This window comes from Oreochromis aureus, linkage group 9 (assembly GCF_013358895.1).
Source record: "Oreochromis aureus strain Israel breed Guangdong linkage group 9, ZZ_aureus, whole genome shotgun sequence".
NCBI lineage: Eukaryota > Metazoa > Chordata > Actinopteri > Cichliformes > Cichlidae > Oreochromis > Oreochromis aureus.
This window is the reverse complement of record NC_052950.1, coordinates 5,865,074-5,882,715: the sequence shown is the minus strand read 5'-3', so window position 1 is coordinate 5,882,715 and position 17,642 is coordinate 5,865,074. Positions and strand designations below refer to the sequence as shown.

Here is a 17,642-nt window from a genome sequence, read left to right as displayed (position 1 = left end):
AACAGGCAGGAGAGCACACAGGGCTTAAATACACACAGCAGTAATCAAGGGATGGGAGACAGGAGGGGAACACACCTGGGAGAAATCAGAGCTGACAGGACAGGGGAAACGTAAACTGAACACACTCACATAAGACAGAGACCTTCAGAATAAAACAGGAAACTCACAGACACAGAACCAGACAAGACACTGAACTTAACAGACAGATTCACAAGCAGACAGTGTGACACCATAGACAGAGAGAGGGAACACAGAGAAGTGGGAGCAGGCAGGCATAGAACAAAACCCTAACAAATGGTAAACTTTAACAAAAGATATAACAGAATAAACAAGAACATAGAATAATATAAAGAAACACAAAACACTGAGCCGTCAGACTCAGGACCATGACACATACATGCAGCTATACATGGATTCTAGGTTACAAAAAATTTGATTTGTTAAATTTTGTTATGCCACCGACACAGCTGGGTTGAAGACATGAGCGTATGATCGTGTTGGTTTTTAGATTTTCATAAAATATCTGGCAAGCAATGTCAGCTAGACCTTCAGGCCAAAAGACTTCAGCCCAGTTGAACTCACATTGCTGGTCATGAAATGTTTTGAACATTCTGTGAAAAAAATACATCTTTTTTCATCATCTTGAAGTGAAAAACTAATTCTTGGTCAGCAAGACACAACAAATAATATGTTTTTTGTATAACTTTTATTTTTCAAGATGGATTCTAAACTGCTACACATTGTACATTCATTGAAAATGTATTGGCTTTCTGTATTATTTGTTGCTTTGGAAAGACTTCTGTGGCACAGAACACACCAATTAGAAAGGTAGGAACAATAGCCAGGAAGTTGTTGGGAGTTGCATTAGCACTGTGTGTGGAACAAGGCAAATAACATTGTGAGTGATGTGAGGCATCCACTTGCCTCTTCCTTTAAACTACTACCATCTGCACGGTGCTATCGTCCCTCTTTGTTTGTTTTAGAGAATGGCTCTTCTACTGTTATGGAATAAGTCTGGCTATTTTCCTTTGGAATAAATATAGATATGTCCAAAGGGTCACCTATTTCTTTTCATTGTTCTATACCTTTAACTTTTGGTTAGTGTTGGTGGGTTTTTTGTTTCTAATCTAATGTTTCTAATCTGTCTATCTTTCCTCAGTAATTTGTGGAGGGACGCTGAATGCCACATCTGTTGTCCAGACCGTGACGTCACCCTTTTTCCCTAATGAATATCCTCCTTACACCTCCTGTCGGTGGATCCTGGATGCTCCAGCCCTAGAAACCATCAAAATGTCCATCCAGACCTTTGTCCTGCAGCCTGACCAGAGCTGCTCAACAAACTATCTAGAGTTGAAAGACTGGCCTATGGTGAGTACAGACAGAGACTAGACCAACACGTGCTGTGTTGTTAACACTAAGGTGGTGACTGAACCGCCTAAGCAACTATCACTCTTATCATTTTGCAGAACTTTAAGATAAAGTTACTCCAATTGTTTTTCCCTTTTTAAAATTTGAAATTATTAAATGTCACGTGCATTTCATGAACTCTTGTAAAATTGAATATGCAGTGGAAAGGAGGTGCACTCATAAGACGGTGGCTCCAACAGCACACATTATCAAAACTATTTCTATCAGTATGCTATGCTATTGCTATGTCTATCATGTAGGACTTGATAGACTGAACAGAATCACAGATGACCAGGCTGCGAAGCACTGAGTAGTCAGGAAGCCAGTCTGAGAAAAGAGGAATTGTGACCACATTTTATCATCATAATTTTTGTCTACCAAAAGTCAAATGCAGAGAGGCATAGATCATTCAGAAATTAAGAATTGAAATATGTTAAACTTGGAGGTTGCACTAAAAGTCTTATTTAGATTTGTACATCCCTAAACCTCAGTGCAAGTACAGATTGGGATACAGTGTAACAACCCAAAATTACTCAATAGTAACACATTCATAAATCTCTCCCTTTTCAGCTTTTGATGTATTTTGGGAAATTTGTGAACTTTTTGTCATGACATTTATATATTAACCAAAACTAAAAGGTTTCATCAGAGTGTCTTTGATAATGTTCAGTATGAAACCACCTTATGTCGCAGTAGCGATATGTAGACGTATGACGTTAGTATCATTCTAATAAGATTTTTGTGTTTTTCAGGGAGACTATGGGCAGTGTCATAAGTTCTGTCCATCAGATGGTCATCTACCAGACTTCTACAGTTATGACAGAACAATGCATGTGCAGTTCAAATCCGACACCTTTGTGACAGGAAATGGCCTCAGCTTCACCTTTCAAATTGCCAGTAAGGAAGGAGAAATAGACCGTATTCAAATCATACCTTTTTATTATTAATAAAATTCAAATGACTTTAAAAAGTGTACTAGCTTGTCTGCATCATCCATACTTATTGAAATGGTGAATATTGTGAATACTGATTGTATCTGGTTTCTGATAAGTGCTCTAACTATAGTTTCCGTGTTTTTCAGGCTGTAGCCGAACATATGAGCAGGAATATGGCTACCTGAAGAGTCCAGGCTGGCCTGACATATATCCCAACAACATGGATTGCACCATCATCCTGAAGGCACCACAGAGCAACTACATCTCTTTCTTTTTTAACAATTTTGATGTGGAAAGCCATACCGACTGTCAGTTTGACTATTTGGAGGTAAACCAAGCAATGTTAATGCAGAGACACAGACGCTGTGTGTGTATGTGTGTGTGTATGCTTGCATGTGCCAGTCCATTTAGAATAGAATAGAGCAGAATAGAATAGAAAAGAATGCCTTTATTGTCACTATCAGATGTACAATGAGATACAGAGCATCTCCTACTCAGTGCAAGAGAAGGAGAAGAAAGGGGGCATGAGGTCCACAGTTTCTATTCTATTCTATTCTATTCTATTCTATCCTGTTCTGTTCTGTTCTATTCTATTCTATTCTATTCTATTCTATTCTATTTTAACATGCTGTTCCAATGATTTCCTTCATTGGAACTAAGGGGTTCATACCAGTGTCAAGTTTTCAATGATTTGACATGGGTATCTTTTGTTTTCATATATTATAGAAGTGTCAGATTCAGTGTAAATGTAAATATCTGTTGGATACCGTGTTCTGTGTGTAATTTGTTTTATCCTCGTTTCCATGATTTTCATCTCTCAGATCCGTAACGGCAGTACAGCAGACTCACCACTGATTGGCAAGTTCTGTGGAAGCACTCTGCCAAGCCCTGTCTTCCCACAATCCAACCAACTCTACTTACGCTTCAAAAGTGACTTTTCATATTCTCGTGATGGCTTTGATGCCACATGGACATCCTCCCCTCAAGGTCTGAACTGAACTGAATAAAATATCATTTTTAACCAGGTCATGTAAAATATCAGGGGCTTACAAGTCATTTTTTTCTTGTTGGTATGACCAACTAAACAGGATTTTTTACTATTACTTTTACTCTTTTATACATTTGACACCTCTCCGTTAAGCTTTTAAGTCAACATGTATTTAGAATATTAAATCCTGCTCTATTTAGGAATGATAGGATATTTTTTAGTAGTAGTAGTTTTTGTAATGAAGGAATACAGATTGTTCACTCTGTTCATCCTGTCTTTTTTTTAACTAGGTTGTGGTGGCACTCTATTTGGAGACCAAGGCTCATTTGCAAGTCCAAACTACCCTGGAACCTATCCTAATAACACCCACTGTGAATGGAGCATCATGGCACCAAGAGGCCGTGTTGTGACCGTTACCTTTAACCAGATCAGTATTGATGATCCTGGAGATTGTCAGAACAACTTCTTGAAGTTGTACGATGGCCCGGATACCTCTTCACAGTTTGTTGGACCTTACTGTGGTGTGGTATGTTAAAGAGTGTTATTGTAATGTTGACATAATCCGGTTTTTATAAATTTTACTGCATTGCATATGTCAGAAAAATTGTACGGATTTAGCGTTCCGGATTAGGTACAAGTGTTTAAAAGCTCAGTAGGAAGAGACAAGTCAAACCTGTCCTATTCAAACCTCTGACATCTAGTGTCTGGTGTTGTCTTTGTTATTGACCTGTGTGGTATAATAATGCTATTATTTAAAGAGCATTATAAGGGCTTCACAAAATAGGTTAGGTGAGTCTGGTCAGGGTATTAACAATGTAGTAATAAACTATTAGGCATAATTTTTTCCATTGGTAATGTAGTTTTACTGCATCTGTAATGGAATAAGCTATAAATTGATTACTTGAGGTAAAAAAGTCCTCATAATCACTGAACACTCCGCTTACTGGGTCCATCATCTGGTTGTTTCATTCTGTCATGAAATGCAGAGAGATAGGACCCAGATGGAGACTTGTAGTTGACACAAGACAAGTCTTTATTATGGCTAATATTGTCCAGATCACAAATTTATCAAAATTCCAAAAAACAGCAAGCACCAGGATAACAGTATCAAAACAAATAAGATACATATTTTCAAAACACTGTGTCTCTGTGACTTTCAAACTCCAAAACATGTTGCACCAAAGTAACATGTTTTGAAAGTCCATCTTTCACCAACTGAAAAAAAATGCTGTGATTGCAGCCGTTTCCTCTTTAACTCTGACAATTTGAATATTAACAATCACAAAACTGAGCTAATGTCTCATATTTAGGTGGTTCTGCTAGTTACAGTCATTGTGCAGCTGTACGTTTTATAAAATTAAAATAACAAAAAGTTCAGATTGAGTGTGCAGTATAAGGTAATTAGTGTACTTAATTACGTATCATTTTGCAATGGATTATGGTGTCATGTAAAAATAATATATAATTTGGCAGCTCCATTCCCGTTTCATGCAGGTTTTTTCTTGAGTATTTAGAGTCATACTATGTGCATTTCCATATAGATATGTTTTCTTTGAATTCTTTGTCAAAATAAAGCACAGACATTGTAGTTTGGTAACTATGATTGGTAATGTGTTGTTTTTTCCTGTTTCTTAATTATTTAGAGTGAGTCACTGTTGATAGTTTCAGTATAAAAATGTAAATTTCTCCTCTTTCTGTGTCGTTTGTTCAGGAAACCAACATTGCTCCATTCACAGCCACCGCCCACCAAGTCTATGTTGTTTTCCAAGGCCAGTACTCCACCCTGCCTTCAGGATTCAGACTCACCTGGACGAGCTGAGAGGATACTCTCTTTCTTTCTCTCTGTCTCTCTCCCTCTCCCTCACACATACTAAAACTATTCTATGTTATAATGCCATGTTATAATAAATATATAATTCAAGAAATGCAACAGTGTGCTCAGTCATTTTTATATCAGGTGCTGTTTGTAAAGCAGAATGCTGCTGCATCAACCTCACTCACCTGCTGATGAGTTAGATGTCACAAACCACACTTATTTTTTGACATGGTGACAAATGAAGGTGTCAATCAAATCAAACAACACGCTTTAAACATCAATAATGACAGCTTTGCATATTATATTTGTTTTATTGGTTCTCATATTTTAGCAGTGATAAAGATGTTTGTCTAGATGTTTACTGGAAAACCAAAGATAGGCCTATGCATGTGCCTTCTTGAGAAGAGGAATCTTGCAAGCACTTCAACATTTCAGTCCATAATGGCACAGTTTGGGGCTGATCTCATGATCATCATTACCCCGTGAGGCAAGGTCTTGCACAGAACTCCAGACAAATTGTCATGTTTTGTGGCAGTCAGGATGTAGGACCCAAAAGCAAGACTCATGGACAATGAAGAAGTGAACTAAAGAAGGCAGTTTTATTTTGGCTGTAAGTGATTCTTCATACAGAAAACAAAACCCGAAAGCGAGGAACTAGAAATTTGAACTAAACTACTAAATACTGAGGACTAAAATGCACAGGTAGCATAACAAGAGGATGGGGAAACACAGCTGAGACTAATCAGACATAACGAGACAGGGGAAAAGCAAAACTCAGAACACTGAACACAGGACAGGGACTATCAAAATAAAACAGGAAACACACGGCAGGCACAGAGGAACGGACTTGGTACTGAAGGAACACGGAGCAAAGGGACAGGAGTGACATGAGACACAACTGACTAGTGAACAAGAACAACAAACATGAAGACAGAACTAAACTTACACTAAACATGAGGGGCACGGGAACACAACCCAAGAACTAGAATTCAAGGAATATTAGATAACTTAGGGAGCTAAAAATAACAGTGATAAACCATGATGAAATCATTCTACATTTCTTTTATTTCTGAATAATCGTACTAACAGTGGTCACTTTCTCACCAAGCTTCTTGCTGAATGTCTGGTAGCTTTTACAGCTTTGTGCAGGTCTCCAGTCTTGTCGCTCATGTCCTTGGACAGCTCTATAGTTTTACCCATGGTAGTGAAGAGGTTGGAATGGAACAAATTGTTTCTCTGAATAGATGCTTTCTACACATAACGAGTTGAGATCAGGAGTGTCTGCAATTGATTGATTGACTGATTGATTATAATATAAGTCCCTGATGGGCACACAACCAATCTGTTGGAGCCAGAATTCTGGCTGGACTACAGGGGATCGAATAGTTATACTTAATGACGCGCAAATTGATTTATAACTTTTATGTAATGTGTGTTGTCTCTCTCCATTAAAATGAAACTACCACAAAACTAGAGACTTCTGTTTTGGTTTTTTGTAAGTGACCAAACTTACAAATTCAGCATGGGACCAAATAATTAGCAAACTGTATGTGTAGCAAGATGAAGTAGTTTGTTGCTAGTTTTACTAAAGGAACAATGGTACTATTACTAGGTCCTTTTTTTCTTAGGTCAGGAAGGCAGACCAAATGCAGCACAAAACCATGAAATTGTATTTTCAGTTTGCTTTAAAGTGGTCAATTTTGTTTTGTTAGGCAGTGGAAGAACTGGATTTGTTTTTTTCTTTTTTTGTTACGAAGTTAAAATATGTCAAGAAGGCAGGTAAAGCCTTCCATTAACATTAATCCTATAATATTTCTTATACCTATTCATAGTTTTAACGGAATCCACTTCACTGTTATATAAAAACTAATGTAAATCAATGCATATCCTCACTACTAACTCCCAAAAAATGCAGCTCTGTGTCTTTTTATTCACAAATTTTAATTGCCTTCTAGCACTTTCCAAAGTCTACACGAATCACGTTATAATCCGCCATGCTGAGCCGCGACTGATGCAACACTCACTACCTAAGGGCAGTGTCATGACTCAGACAAGAGCAGACATCCAGACATCTGAGCTATCAGACTCGTGATTTTAGAGTTAATTATATGTTACACAGTGACAGCTTTGTTAAAGCTCATTCAAAGATTGATAAACAGGAAAACACCTCAAAAATCACACTACTGTGAAAAAGATTTTTTTATTCTTCAATTCAAAAAGTACACTTTCACACATTTTACATATATTTACATCATATCTTTCACATAAAGTGAAATGTTTCACTTTGAAATGATTTTTAATGAATTAATTTAAATTTTAATGATAATGGGTTATAGTTCGTGAAAATCAGAATGCCTGCATCTCAAGTTATTTTCCAGACTACCCATAGACTTGGGGTTATGGTTGGGCCTCTTGTTGGCAGTCCCATTTCAGTGCTTCTAACACATTCATCAGCAGAGTCAAAGGCCAGCAACATTTTCTATAAGTAAACCATTAAAAAAAAAACCTAAACTTGACAAGTTGTGAACTGTTGTGAAAGACAAATACCTACTATTATTATATATTACCTAAGTATTATCGGCAGGCACCAAAAAAGTAATAACCAGATGATGGTTGTGTGTGAAACACGGACAGAAATTGTAGAGGAAATATAAATAGTAAAAGCACAAATAGTATAAATGGAATATATATGTGTGTTTTTCCCTTGCTCACCTATAACATTCTCAAAATTACAGAAGTGAAAAGCAATTAAACTGGTGAAACAAAAGCCTGAATGATATAGTAGTACCCCCTGATAGATGGTACAGTCTGCCTGTCTAGCAATGAAGACAATGCTTTAGAGCTTCTGAGACGAAGGGGGGCAGTTAAAGGAACAGGCTGCTGTTTTAATACAATTTAACCTTTTCCTCCTTTCAGTTTAAACTAGGAAATGTAAAATTCATTCTTCTCCTCTGCTCTTTACACTGTAATAATTCTTCTCATGTTTTACTTTTAATCCAAAGCTCTTGGACCTACAGATTCAGTGGCAGTCACTGATAAGTTTAAATGACCTGAGGGCTGAAGCAGCTTTTTGTCTTATCTTGGTAATTTCAGGGTTAACCCGGGGTTTTCTGTACTATGAAGGGGGTTCACGTCTTATTAGGGTATAATTTATGCTGCAAACCTTATGTGCTCCAGAGCGGGTTATGTTCCAGACTAAAGATCAGCAGGTTTGAAATCACTGTCTACTGACCAATCAGTTCCCTAGAAAATAGTGTCAGCATTCCTTGGACCTCTGTGTCCAGGGGGCCTAAAGTTTTCCAGTAGCATCATCTTTGCATTTCCCAGATGATCAGTGACAAATAGGAATTCTTAGAAACAATTTTATCATCAAACTATTTATTTTATTGTTGTATCAACATTACTATGCTCCAAACTATTAAACACCACCAAGGCTGCACCTGAGAAAAAAATAAACAATTGTCTTTTAATTTATTAAAACATTCTCATTTATAGTCTGTCAGATTCTCTGTGTCTTAATGGTAGGGCTATGATTTTGTTAAGTGTGTTAACTTTCATAGTTAGCCAATATGCTATTATTATAGCTGCTCTTTTACAGTCTCATGACCAAAGCACTTGAAGTGAACATTGATACTAAACTCCATGTTTTTTTTTAAAATCTCATATCAGTGATTTTTGAAGCAGCTGTGTTGCTTTGATTCTATTTAATTTATGTAACGGACATGAAATCCTGCAGGACCCAGTAAACAACAACATCTTGTAAACAACAGCCAAAATTAAATACAAAATAAATGAAGCAAAGACTGTTTACAGTTTCTCTTTTATTGTTTACATTAATGCTTAAAAAAGTTTAAAAAGAAAAAGGCCCTTACCACCCTCCCCCAAAGATGAAATGGTACATCCCCCCCACCCCATACAAACCCTTTTGGGCTGAATGAATGAGAAAGGGGTTAGGGGGAGGGGTAGTGTGAGTTGGAGTCACTGTGGTGTTCAGGCACTCTGCAGCAAGCATTCCTATGAGCCACATTGATTCTACCAGTTAATTCTAGTTTTGCTGCATGGAGCAAACACTCACGAAATAAGAGCAACACTCAGATTTGACTCAAGGGTGTGAGCAAGGATGAAAGTGCTGCTGCTTTTGTTGTTGATGGGGCAAGCCGCTGCTCAGCACAGAGGTGAGATACCTTTTTAGAAACTTTGCTGAGTTCTAACAGCCGCTTTGAATTCTTATTCTCAAGTACCTTCACAGATCTCAGAGAGGAACACTGAAAAAGATTTTATTTTCAGGGTTCCCATTACACATCTGTTTAAGCACTGTTAAACCCATCTCAGCTCTGCAGCCTGATCAGTGTGATTAGAGCTGGCTCTAATGTTGATGATTTAAGTAGAATGTACTTTTTTCTTGTTTCCCAAAGTAGTGTGAAGGTAGTATTCTGCTATAGTTTAAAGTATGTTTCCCTTTCAGTTGTGTGTGTGTTACTGTTAAAACAAATCACATGTGTATCTTTGAGTCCTTGAGTCTTCATGAACTGTAGGTATTTTGAATAGTGTAATGTAGTGAACATGCTACTGTTATCTTTGTATTGTCTTCGGTTAGGGTCAGTATGTTCTGATTTAAGGAACATTTCATGCACAGACCTCTTTCTGTAAAAGTGTCAGTCAGCAGACTCGAGACAAATAACTTTGGGATTAAGCTCCACTTTTCCATCAGAGGTCAAATATCTGGAAATCTGATCTGGATTAAAGCTTGAGCACCCGTGATGTTATCGTTATCATCATATTCATTACCCCGAGTCTGTTTAGACATGCACTTTTACTTCTCTTATCACTGGCTCATGAATGAATCACTGGAACAGTGTGTGTGTGTGTGTGTGTGTGTGTGTGTGTGTGTGTGTGTGTGTGTGTGTGTGTGTGTGTGTGTGTGTGTGTGTGTGTGTGTGTGTGAGACTCTTCTCTCCTTCACACCCCCAAACACACACAACACATATATAGACAAATCTCTACAACCTAAATACCTCTGTCTGTGTGTGTGTGTTTGTGTGTGTGTGTATGTTGGGGGAAGGGTGACAGGTCATCCTGAACCTAAAATGGCTGACTTAACACATTCCAACACACAAACAGTCAGATGTAATCTTTTTTATGTAAAATATATAAACTAAGTACTGAACAACATTTCACTGCAAAGTACCAGCAGCACCAGCATTATAGCATAATAACAGTGACAAAGCATCACATACAGTGGACTCATATAGATCGCATATTTTATTAACCCTTCCACTGTTGTTCGATTCTCTCTCGCCTTAAATGATTTGCTCCAATCAGGCTTTGGTTCCTTGTATTTGAACCCTGAGGATATAACATCTTTATTCCTTGCTACCTATGTGAACATTCTCAATTAAAAAACACCTATATATATATATATATATATATATATATATATATATATATATATATATATATATATATATATATATATATATAAAAAAGATATTGAAGAAAAGAAACAGATCAACCTTTGACCTCTGACTCAGATTGTTTTTCAAAAAACAAACATATTTTCAAAAAAAATTTCTGTCACATGTTGTGTTACAAGCATGTTGGTTTATGTGTCTTTGTTTTGTTTAATACTAAAAACCTATGCACACTGTTTCAGTGTAAAAGTCCCATGGCTCTAAAATTCAGATTTTTAACAAACACAGTGAGAATCTCAGTTGGAAACTGCAGCTGAGTCAATAGACTGTGTGTGTCTGTGTGATTGGTGAGGTGGTAGGACTGTGGGGCTGTGGGGGTAGAGTTTCAGTAGTGTCTGAGAGACTTTACTTGTTTATGGGTCCAATATATTCAGGCTTCGAGGCCTGGAGATGTAATCACTGAATATCCATTGAGACCGCTCACCTAAAGATCCAAATATTTTTTCTGCTCTTATGTGAGGAGGTTTCAAAATAAAGGTTATAGAATAAACATTCAGAATTGTCTTTTTATTACAAAAACAAGTCATGATGTCACAAGAGTAACACTGAGGTTTTAGACAGTGACCCATCTGAGAGCATACCTGTAAAAAGACCTGAACTAATCTATTCAGTCATTAATACATCCATCAGTTCACTAATGTCTCCCCTTACATCATTCTAATGTAACTGTACTACAGGTCTGTTTCCCGCCATATTGAATCTGGCCAGTAATGCAGTAATCAGCAGTAATGCAACATGTGGAGAACCAGAACCTGAAGTCTACTGCAAGCTGGTGGAGCATGTTCCAGGACGGAGGATCAAGAACCCACACTGTCTCAAATGTGATGCCAACTCCGTTCTGTCCAGAGGTATGAGAACAGACTCCAGATTCTTTTTTACATCAAAGGTCCAGTTTGCTTTAATTCAGAACCAGAATCACACAGATCACTTCAAATTATCCGAATGAATTCATATTTTACCTTCAAATGAAACATTTTACAGCATCAGTAAAGTGCACTTAGCTATAAAATTCCAGTGCACTACTACAGTATTCATCTCTGTCTGCAGAACGTCATCCAATCACAAATGCTATTGATGGAACCAATCGGTGGTGGCAAAGTCCAAGTATCAAGAATGGACAACAGTTTCACTGGATTACCATCACACTGGATTTGAAACAGGTAACACAAACACAAGTAAGACCCAAGCAGACTGAAACATAAAGAATGATCACAGATAAAAATGTAACCATTCGAGGAAAAATATCAAGTACAGCAACTCTAATATCTACTGATATTTACTTAGACTCCTTCTGTCCAATCAATCTTTCCGAGTTAACTTTAGTAATGTCTTTTTCTAAACAATCAGTGTGCTGTTGAGACCCCATTAATTAATACCTCAGTTTTAAATATGATTAATATATCTTTATTAACGAGCTCCATACAAAGGGGTTTTAAGGTGTCGCTTCACCAACTATAGACTGATTTATGACCTTTCTTTACTTTCAAAAATTCTTGAAGGAGTCAAACAGTTGACTCATCATCATCATTGTAAGCCATGCGCACTTGACATGTTTCTTCAGGATTTTCTGTTAGAGAGCACAATGTGTTCTTCCATCAATTAGGGCAAGTCGAACAGGTGGGGAGGGAGGGAGCTTTGGATAGCTTTAACAGCTGCATTTTGTATTTACTTTATGGCATCATCTTCTCTTTCCCCTTACTCATAACTGGTTGTGGCTGATGGCTGCCCCTCCCTGAGCCTGGTTCTTCCTGTGAACAAGGAATTTTTCCTTCCTACTGTCACCAAGTGCTTGCTTGTAGGGGGTTTTCTTTCTTTCTAATATTCACCTTGTAAAATAAAGCACCTTAAGGCGACTGTTGATGTCAAATGGTGCATTATAAATAACATTTGAAAAATGAAGTTTTTCTTTTTCTTTTTATGACCAAAGTGAACAATAAAAGTACAGAGGAACCCATTAACCAGATGAACAGTGCCAGTATCCTCTGTTCTTTACTCAAGGTCTTTGAGTAACTTTGAACTTTTTTTGTTGTCCAGGTTTTTCAGATCGCGTACATCATTATTAAGGCTGCTAATTCTCCTCGACCAGGTGAGACTAGCCCATGTACTGTCTGTCTATTTGCCTTTGTACCTCAGACACAATCACACAGTAAATATTTAAGACATCGTTCCATGTTTGCTATTCTGATCTGTCTGTTTCTCAGGTAATTGGATCCTTGAGCGGTCTCTGGATGGAATTTCCTTTGAGCCCTGGCAATTTTATGCCATCAGTGACTCTGAGTGTTTATATCGCTACAACATCACACCACGACTGGGACCACCAACCTATAAGAGTGATACAGAGGTCATCTGTACATCTTATTATTCCAGATTAAACCCACTAGAGCATGGAGAGGTGAGGCTTGCACTTGCTTTGCTCATGTTATCTGTCTCCCTTTCTATTTAGCGTCTGTCCCTCTCTGACCTTTCTTCTTCTCCTTGTGCCTCTTTCTGTCTCTCAGATCCATACCTCCCTAATTAATGGCCGACCTGGAGCCGATGATTTAACCTCAGATCTGCTGAACTTTACGTCGGCGCGTTACATCAGACTGAGACTTCAGCGAATCCGAACACTGAATGCTGACCTGATGACCCTGAGTGCTCGCGATCCTCGAGAAATTGACCCTATTGTCACTCGGAGGGTGAGATAGGCTGCAAAAAGTTGCGAAACAATCTTTGACCAATAAATTGACTTGTACTTTCTGATACCTTTTGTGTTACCATGTTTCTCAGTATTATTACTCCATCAAAGACATCTCTGTGGGTGGGATGTGTATCTGCTACGGACACGCTCAGAGCTGCCCACTTGACCCTGTTAGCAAGGTAATGGCAAATGCCTAAGCACCTGTATATTGGAACAAATGTACAGTTTTTCACCAGGTGAAATATATATGCATATGTGTGTGTGTGAGTACAGAAGCTTCATTGTGTATGTGAGCACAATACTTGTGGAGAAAGCTGTAACGAATGTTGCCCAGGTTACCATCAGCAGCCATGGCAACCAGGGACCATCTCCGATGGAAACACGTGTGAGAGTAAGAAACACCAGACAGACAGAAAGAAACACCCTTAAACACACTGAGTTACCATTTGCGTCAACTTCTGTGCGCTATTTGTTAACCTGTCTCTGTTTGTCTCTTAGAATGTAACTGTCATAATAAAGCAGACAACTGTTACTACAATCAAACCATCTCTGACCTCTCTTTGAGTTTAAACACTCACGGTGTTCGTCGGGGAGGTGGAGTTTGTTTTAACTGTCAGCAGAACACAGCTGGCATAAACTGTGAGACCTGCAAAGATGGATACTACAGACCTGCTGAGGTACTGACACAATATTACAAATTGGCTAAAATCATTGACATAATGCAGAAATTAATACCACAGAGTTGCTAAAGCATTGACACAAGTAAAACTATATTTGGAGATACTGACTCAGAATGTCTCTCTGCATGATCTGTATGTGTGTGTGTGTGTGTGTGTAGGTTTCTCCATATTCTGACTTTCCATGTGTTGAATGTAAATGTGATCTGAGAGGCTCAAAGTCTTCAGTCTGCACCAGAGACAACACACAGCCAGGTTAGTATATTTTTATTATTATTAGTAGTAGCAGTAGTATTGTTGTTCTGCAGCAGTTTTTTGCAGTATAACTATATTTCTTGGATGTGTGTGCGTTTGTGTGTTTAGGTTTGCTTGCAGGTCAGTGCATGTGCAAGGAGGGGTTTGCAGGTCAACAGTGTGACCGTTGTGCGTTTGGATACAGAGATTTTCCTCAGTGTGTTCGCTGTGAGTGTAACCTGTCAGGCAGCATCAACACTGACCCATGCAGCCCCTGCATCTGCAAGGTAAACACCACCTGCTCTTCAATATCTCACCTGCTTTCTGGTGTTTCACCTGGTCCCTAACCTTACCTGTTCTCTCATCCTCAGGAGAATGTGATGGGAGCTCACTGTGATCTGTGCAAGCCAGGTTTTTTTAACCTCAAGGAGAGCAATCCTCTCGGATGTACCAGCTGCTTCTGCTTCGGTGTGTCTGATGTCTGCGAGAGCTCTGGCTTGTCCATAGGGCAGGTAAAAAATACATGTGTTCAGGTAACAACGCCATATTGGGTACCTACATCATGAAGAACCTCTAATCATGTTGCGGTTGTTTTTTTCAGGTGGTTACTGCAGAAGCTTTGCTCTTCCTCTCTGAAACAATCACCACCACCCCTGTATTTCACAGTAATGAGATACCCATTCACAGCAACATCTCCTCTGGTGCTACCCACCAACAAATGCTGTGGTGGGAGGCACCCCAAAGTTTCCTTGGCAACAAGGTAAGCTACCATTTCCATATTTGCTCATTATGCCAAACACATGCCAGTCTCTCCATTTACTGTTTGTGACTTCTCTCTGTGTCCATAGCTGTTGTCTTATGGAGGTTTCCTGAAGTACTTTGTGGTTTATGATGCTCCACTTGACTTTGAAAACCCCACCCTGTCCGCCCACTGTGACATCATTATCAAGGTAAGAACAAACCTGTGAATAAATCACTATTTTGATTTCTCTAGATTGGTATGTTGTGTTGTTATCAGACACCAGCTACGTTTTCATAGTGCATGTTTTATGTTGAAAATGTAGTAGTGGTGTTTTGAGGGCTTCAACATCCAGACTGAAGAAACTCTCTCATTTCCAGGGTAATGGTTTGGCTCTTCGTCTTTCACGTCCTCTCCCATTATCCCTCTCTACACTGGCTGAGCATTTGGTTAGCGTGCCAATGGTCTGGCAGCAATTTGTGTATGACCAAACAGGCAGTCATGTTACCCGAGATGACCTGCTATTGGTTCTTGCCGATGTGACGTCATTGGTTGTCAGAGTTTACCTGAATACCTCCGCCAGTGGGACGATACGGTGAGGGAAAAGTAAATGATTAAGTATGGTCAAATAACTTCTCTAAGGCTGAGTTGGAGATTGAAAAGACTCAGATAGCAAGGCTGAGATTCACTTACCCTGAACCTTTAGTCCTATCGAGTCATCTCCCCAGCACAATTCTGCAGGAGGAGCCCAACATTAGTATGAACACTGGTGTATTCTACTGAATATGGAATATTGACTGTCTCTGTCTATCACAGCCTCAGCTCCGTCTCTCTGGACATTGGTGACCCTAGCTTGCATTCTGAGGTTCAAGCACTTGCTGTGGAGAGATGTGAATGCCCGTGGGGTTACAGTGGCACTTCCTGTGAGGTAATTTATTTAAAACTGAAACATTTCTTTCATAATTTTGGATGCTATTGAAATGCAGACTTCCTACCACAGAGTAGTTTTCATGATTGACGTGTAGCACTTAAATGAAATCCTCAATCAAGGACAGGTGAGGGCTATGTTTTTCTTGTTTCCTAATCAGTTAGGCCCAGAATAAGTTTGAAGTGCAGCAGCTGGATAGTGTAGTGGTAAGATTACACACCTTTGGAGCAGGAGTTCCCACCCGGCATCCAGTAAGGGTCCCCCATGCTAAAAACAAGCCCTGGAATGGCGCGACTACGTCTGCAGCCTATCCGTAGCTGGGACACAAGCATTTCACTACATGTTGTACTGTGCGTGTGACACATTCAATTTGAAGTGCATTCTTAGTAATAACATTTCCATACCTAATTGTTTGTGCATTTTTGTGTTTTAGTCGTGTCTACCAGGTTTCTACAGAGTGGGTGGAATCTTGTTTGGAGGAAACTGTATGCAGTGTGAATGTAATGATCATGCCACTGAGTGTGACATCAATGGAGTTTGTGTGGTGAGTCACGTCACAATCAGAACAATCAGAAAGAGTTTTCTCATCTGCTGTTCTGACACATGGTTCATTCCCTGTCCACCGTGTGGTCATCTCTCTCTCTGACCTTTTACTGATTCGTCCGTCTAACTTTTCTCAGGCTTGTACCCACAACACCACTGGTTCTCATTGTGATCAGTGTCTTCAGGGTTTCTATGGTGATGCTACAGAGGGAACAACAGATGACTGCCAGTTGTGTCCATGTCCTCTGACGGAGCCATCCAACAGGTTTGTCTCATTGGACCTCATTCAAACTAATTAAAGTTTATTAGTACAGATAGTGTGTAAGAATACCTCTGTGCCCTAGGTTCAGTCCCACTTGTGTGTTGGATCCATCTGGACAGGTACTGTGTGACCAGTGTAAGGATGGGTACACTGGAACCAACTGTGAGAAGTAAGTATGATTGAGAAGCTGATCAACCCAATGATAAATTGATGAGCCCAGTATAACACATGGGTTTGTGTCTTCAGGTGTGCTAGTGGTTTCTATGGAAACCCACAGGTAGTGGGTGGGACCTGCATTCGCTGTGAGTGTAACGGTAATGTGGACATCAGTGAGGTAGGACACTGTGATACTGTCACCGGGGAATGCTTGCGTTGCCTCGGCAACACAGCAGGGAGACACTGCGAGTTGTGTCAGCCTGGATACTATGGAGATGCCGTGCACACCAAAGACTGTTGGGGTATGTCACACATACCTGCTAAGACATCACTAATGACACACACCTAATGACTAAATGGGCCATTTTACCATTTTAGATACATGATAGATTGCAATTTGTTAATCTGAGTTTTTCTCACACTGAAAGGTTAGTGATCGATGACTTCCACTGTGACCATTCAATTCAATTCAATTCAATTCAATTCAATTCAATTCAATTCAATTTTATTTATATAGCGCCAAATCACAACAAAAGTCGCCTCAAGGCGCTTTATATTGTACAGTAGATAGCACAATAATAAATACAGAGAAAACCCAACAGTCATATGACCCCCTATGAGCAAGCACTTTGGCGACAGTGGGAAGGAAAAACTCCCTTTTAACAGGAAGAAACCTCCGGCAGAACCAGGCTCAGGGAGGGGCGGGGCCATCTGCTGCGATCGGTTGGGGTGAGAGAAGGAAAACAGGATAAAAACATGCTGTGGAAGAGAGACAGAGATTAATAACAGATATGATTCGATGCAGA

The 17,642-nt window shown here is 39.2% G+C and overlaps 2 protein-coding genes across 3 annotated transcripts in view; both read left to right on the top strand.

Moving 5' to 3' along the window:
- Positions 1-5,257, top strand: part of cubn (cubilin (intrinsic factor-cobalamin receptor)) — a 78,254-nt gene extending 72,997 nt beyond the window's left edge. For both annotated transcript variants that reach the window (XM_039617163.1, XM_039617164.1), the window contains 6 exons: positions 1,160-1,368; positions 2,160-2,304; positions 2,489-2,670; positions 3,164-3,329; positions 3,621-3,856; positions 5,042-5,257. In XM_039617163.1, coding sequence (XP_039473097.1) covers positions 1,160-1,368; positions 2,160-2,304; positions 2,489-2,670; positions 3,164-3,329; positions 3,621-3,856; positions 5,042-5,149 — 1,046 coding nt within the window. In that variant the 3' untranslated portion in view covers positions 5,150-5,257. The remainder of the gene's footprint in view (positions 1-1,159; positions 1,369-2,159; positions 2,305-2,488; positions 2,671-3,163; positions 3,330-3,620; positions 3,857-5,041) is intronic.
- A 2,880-nt stretch (positions 5,258-8,137) lies between these two features.
- The window catches only part of lama1 (laminin, alpha 1), a 41,120-nt gene continuing 31,615 nt past the window's right edge, over positions 8,138-17,642 (top strand). The window contains exons 1-20 of the mRNA XM_031750565.2: positions 8,138-9,321; positions 11,295-11,465; positions 11,665-11,777; positions 12,652-12,703; positions 12,819-13,009; positions 13,116-13,295; positions 13,387-13,476; positions 13,571-13,688; positions 13,796-13,974; positions 14,136-14,229; positions 14,338-14,495; positions 14,580-14,720; positions 14,810-14,968; positions 15,057-15,158; positions 15,328-15,542; positions 15,764-15,875; positions 16,309-16,419; positions 16,556-16,683; positions 16,763-16,849; positions 16,927-17,138. Coding sequence (XP_031606425.1) covers positions 9,267-9,321; positions 11,295-11,465; positions 11,665-11,777; positions 12,652-12,703; positions 12,819-13,009; positions 13,116-13,295; positions 13,387-13,476; positions 13,571-13,688; positions 13,796-13,974; positions 14,136-14,229; positions 14,338-14,495; positions 14,580-14,720; positions 14,810-14,968; positions 15,057-15,158; positions 15,328-15,542; positions 15,764-15,875; positions 16,309-16,419; positions 16,556-16,683; positions 16,763-16,849; positions 16,927-17,138 — 2,668 coding nt within the window. The 5' untranslated portion in view covers positions 8,138-9,266. The remainder of the gene's footprint in view (positions 9,322-11,294; positions 11,466-11,664; positions 11,778-12,651; positions 12,704-12,818; positions 13,010-13,115; positions 13,296-13,386; positions 13,477-13,570; positions 13,689-13,795; positions 13,975-14,135; positions 14,230-14,337; positions 14,496-14,579; positions 14,721-14,809; positions 14,969-15,056; positions 15,159-15,327; positions 15,543-15,763; positions 15,876-16,308; positions 16,420-16,555; positions 16,684-16,762; positions 16,850-16,926; positions 17,139-17,642) is intronic.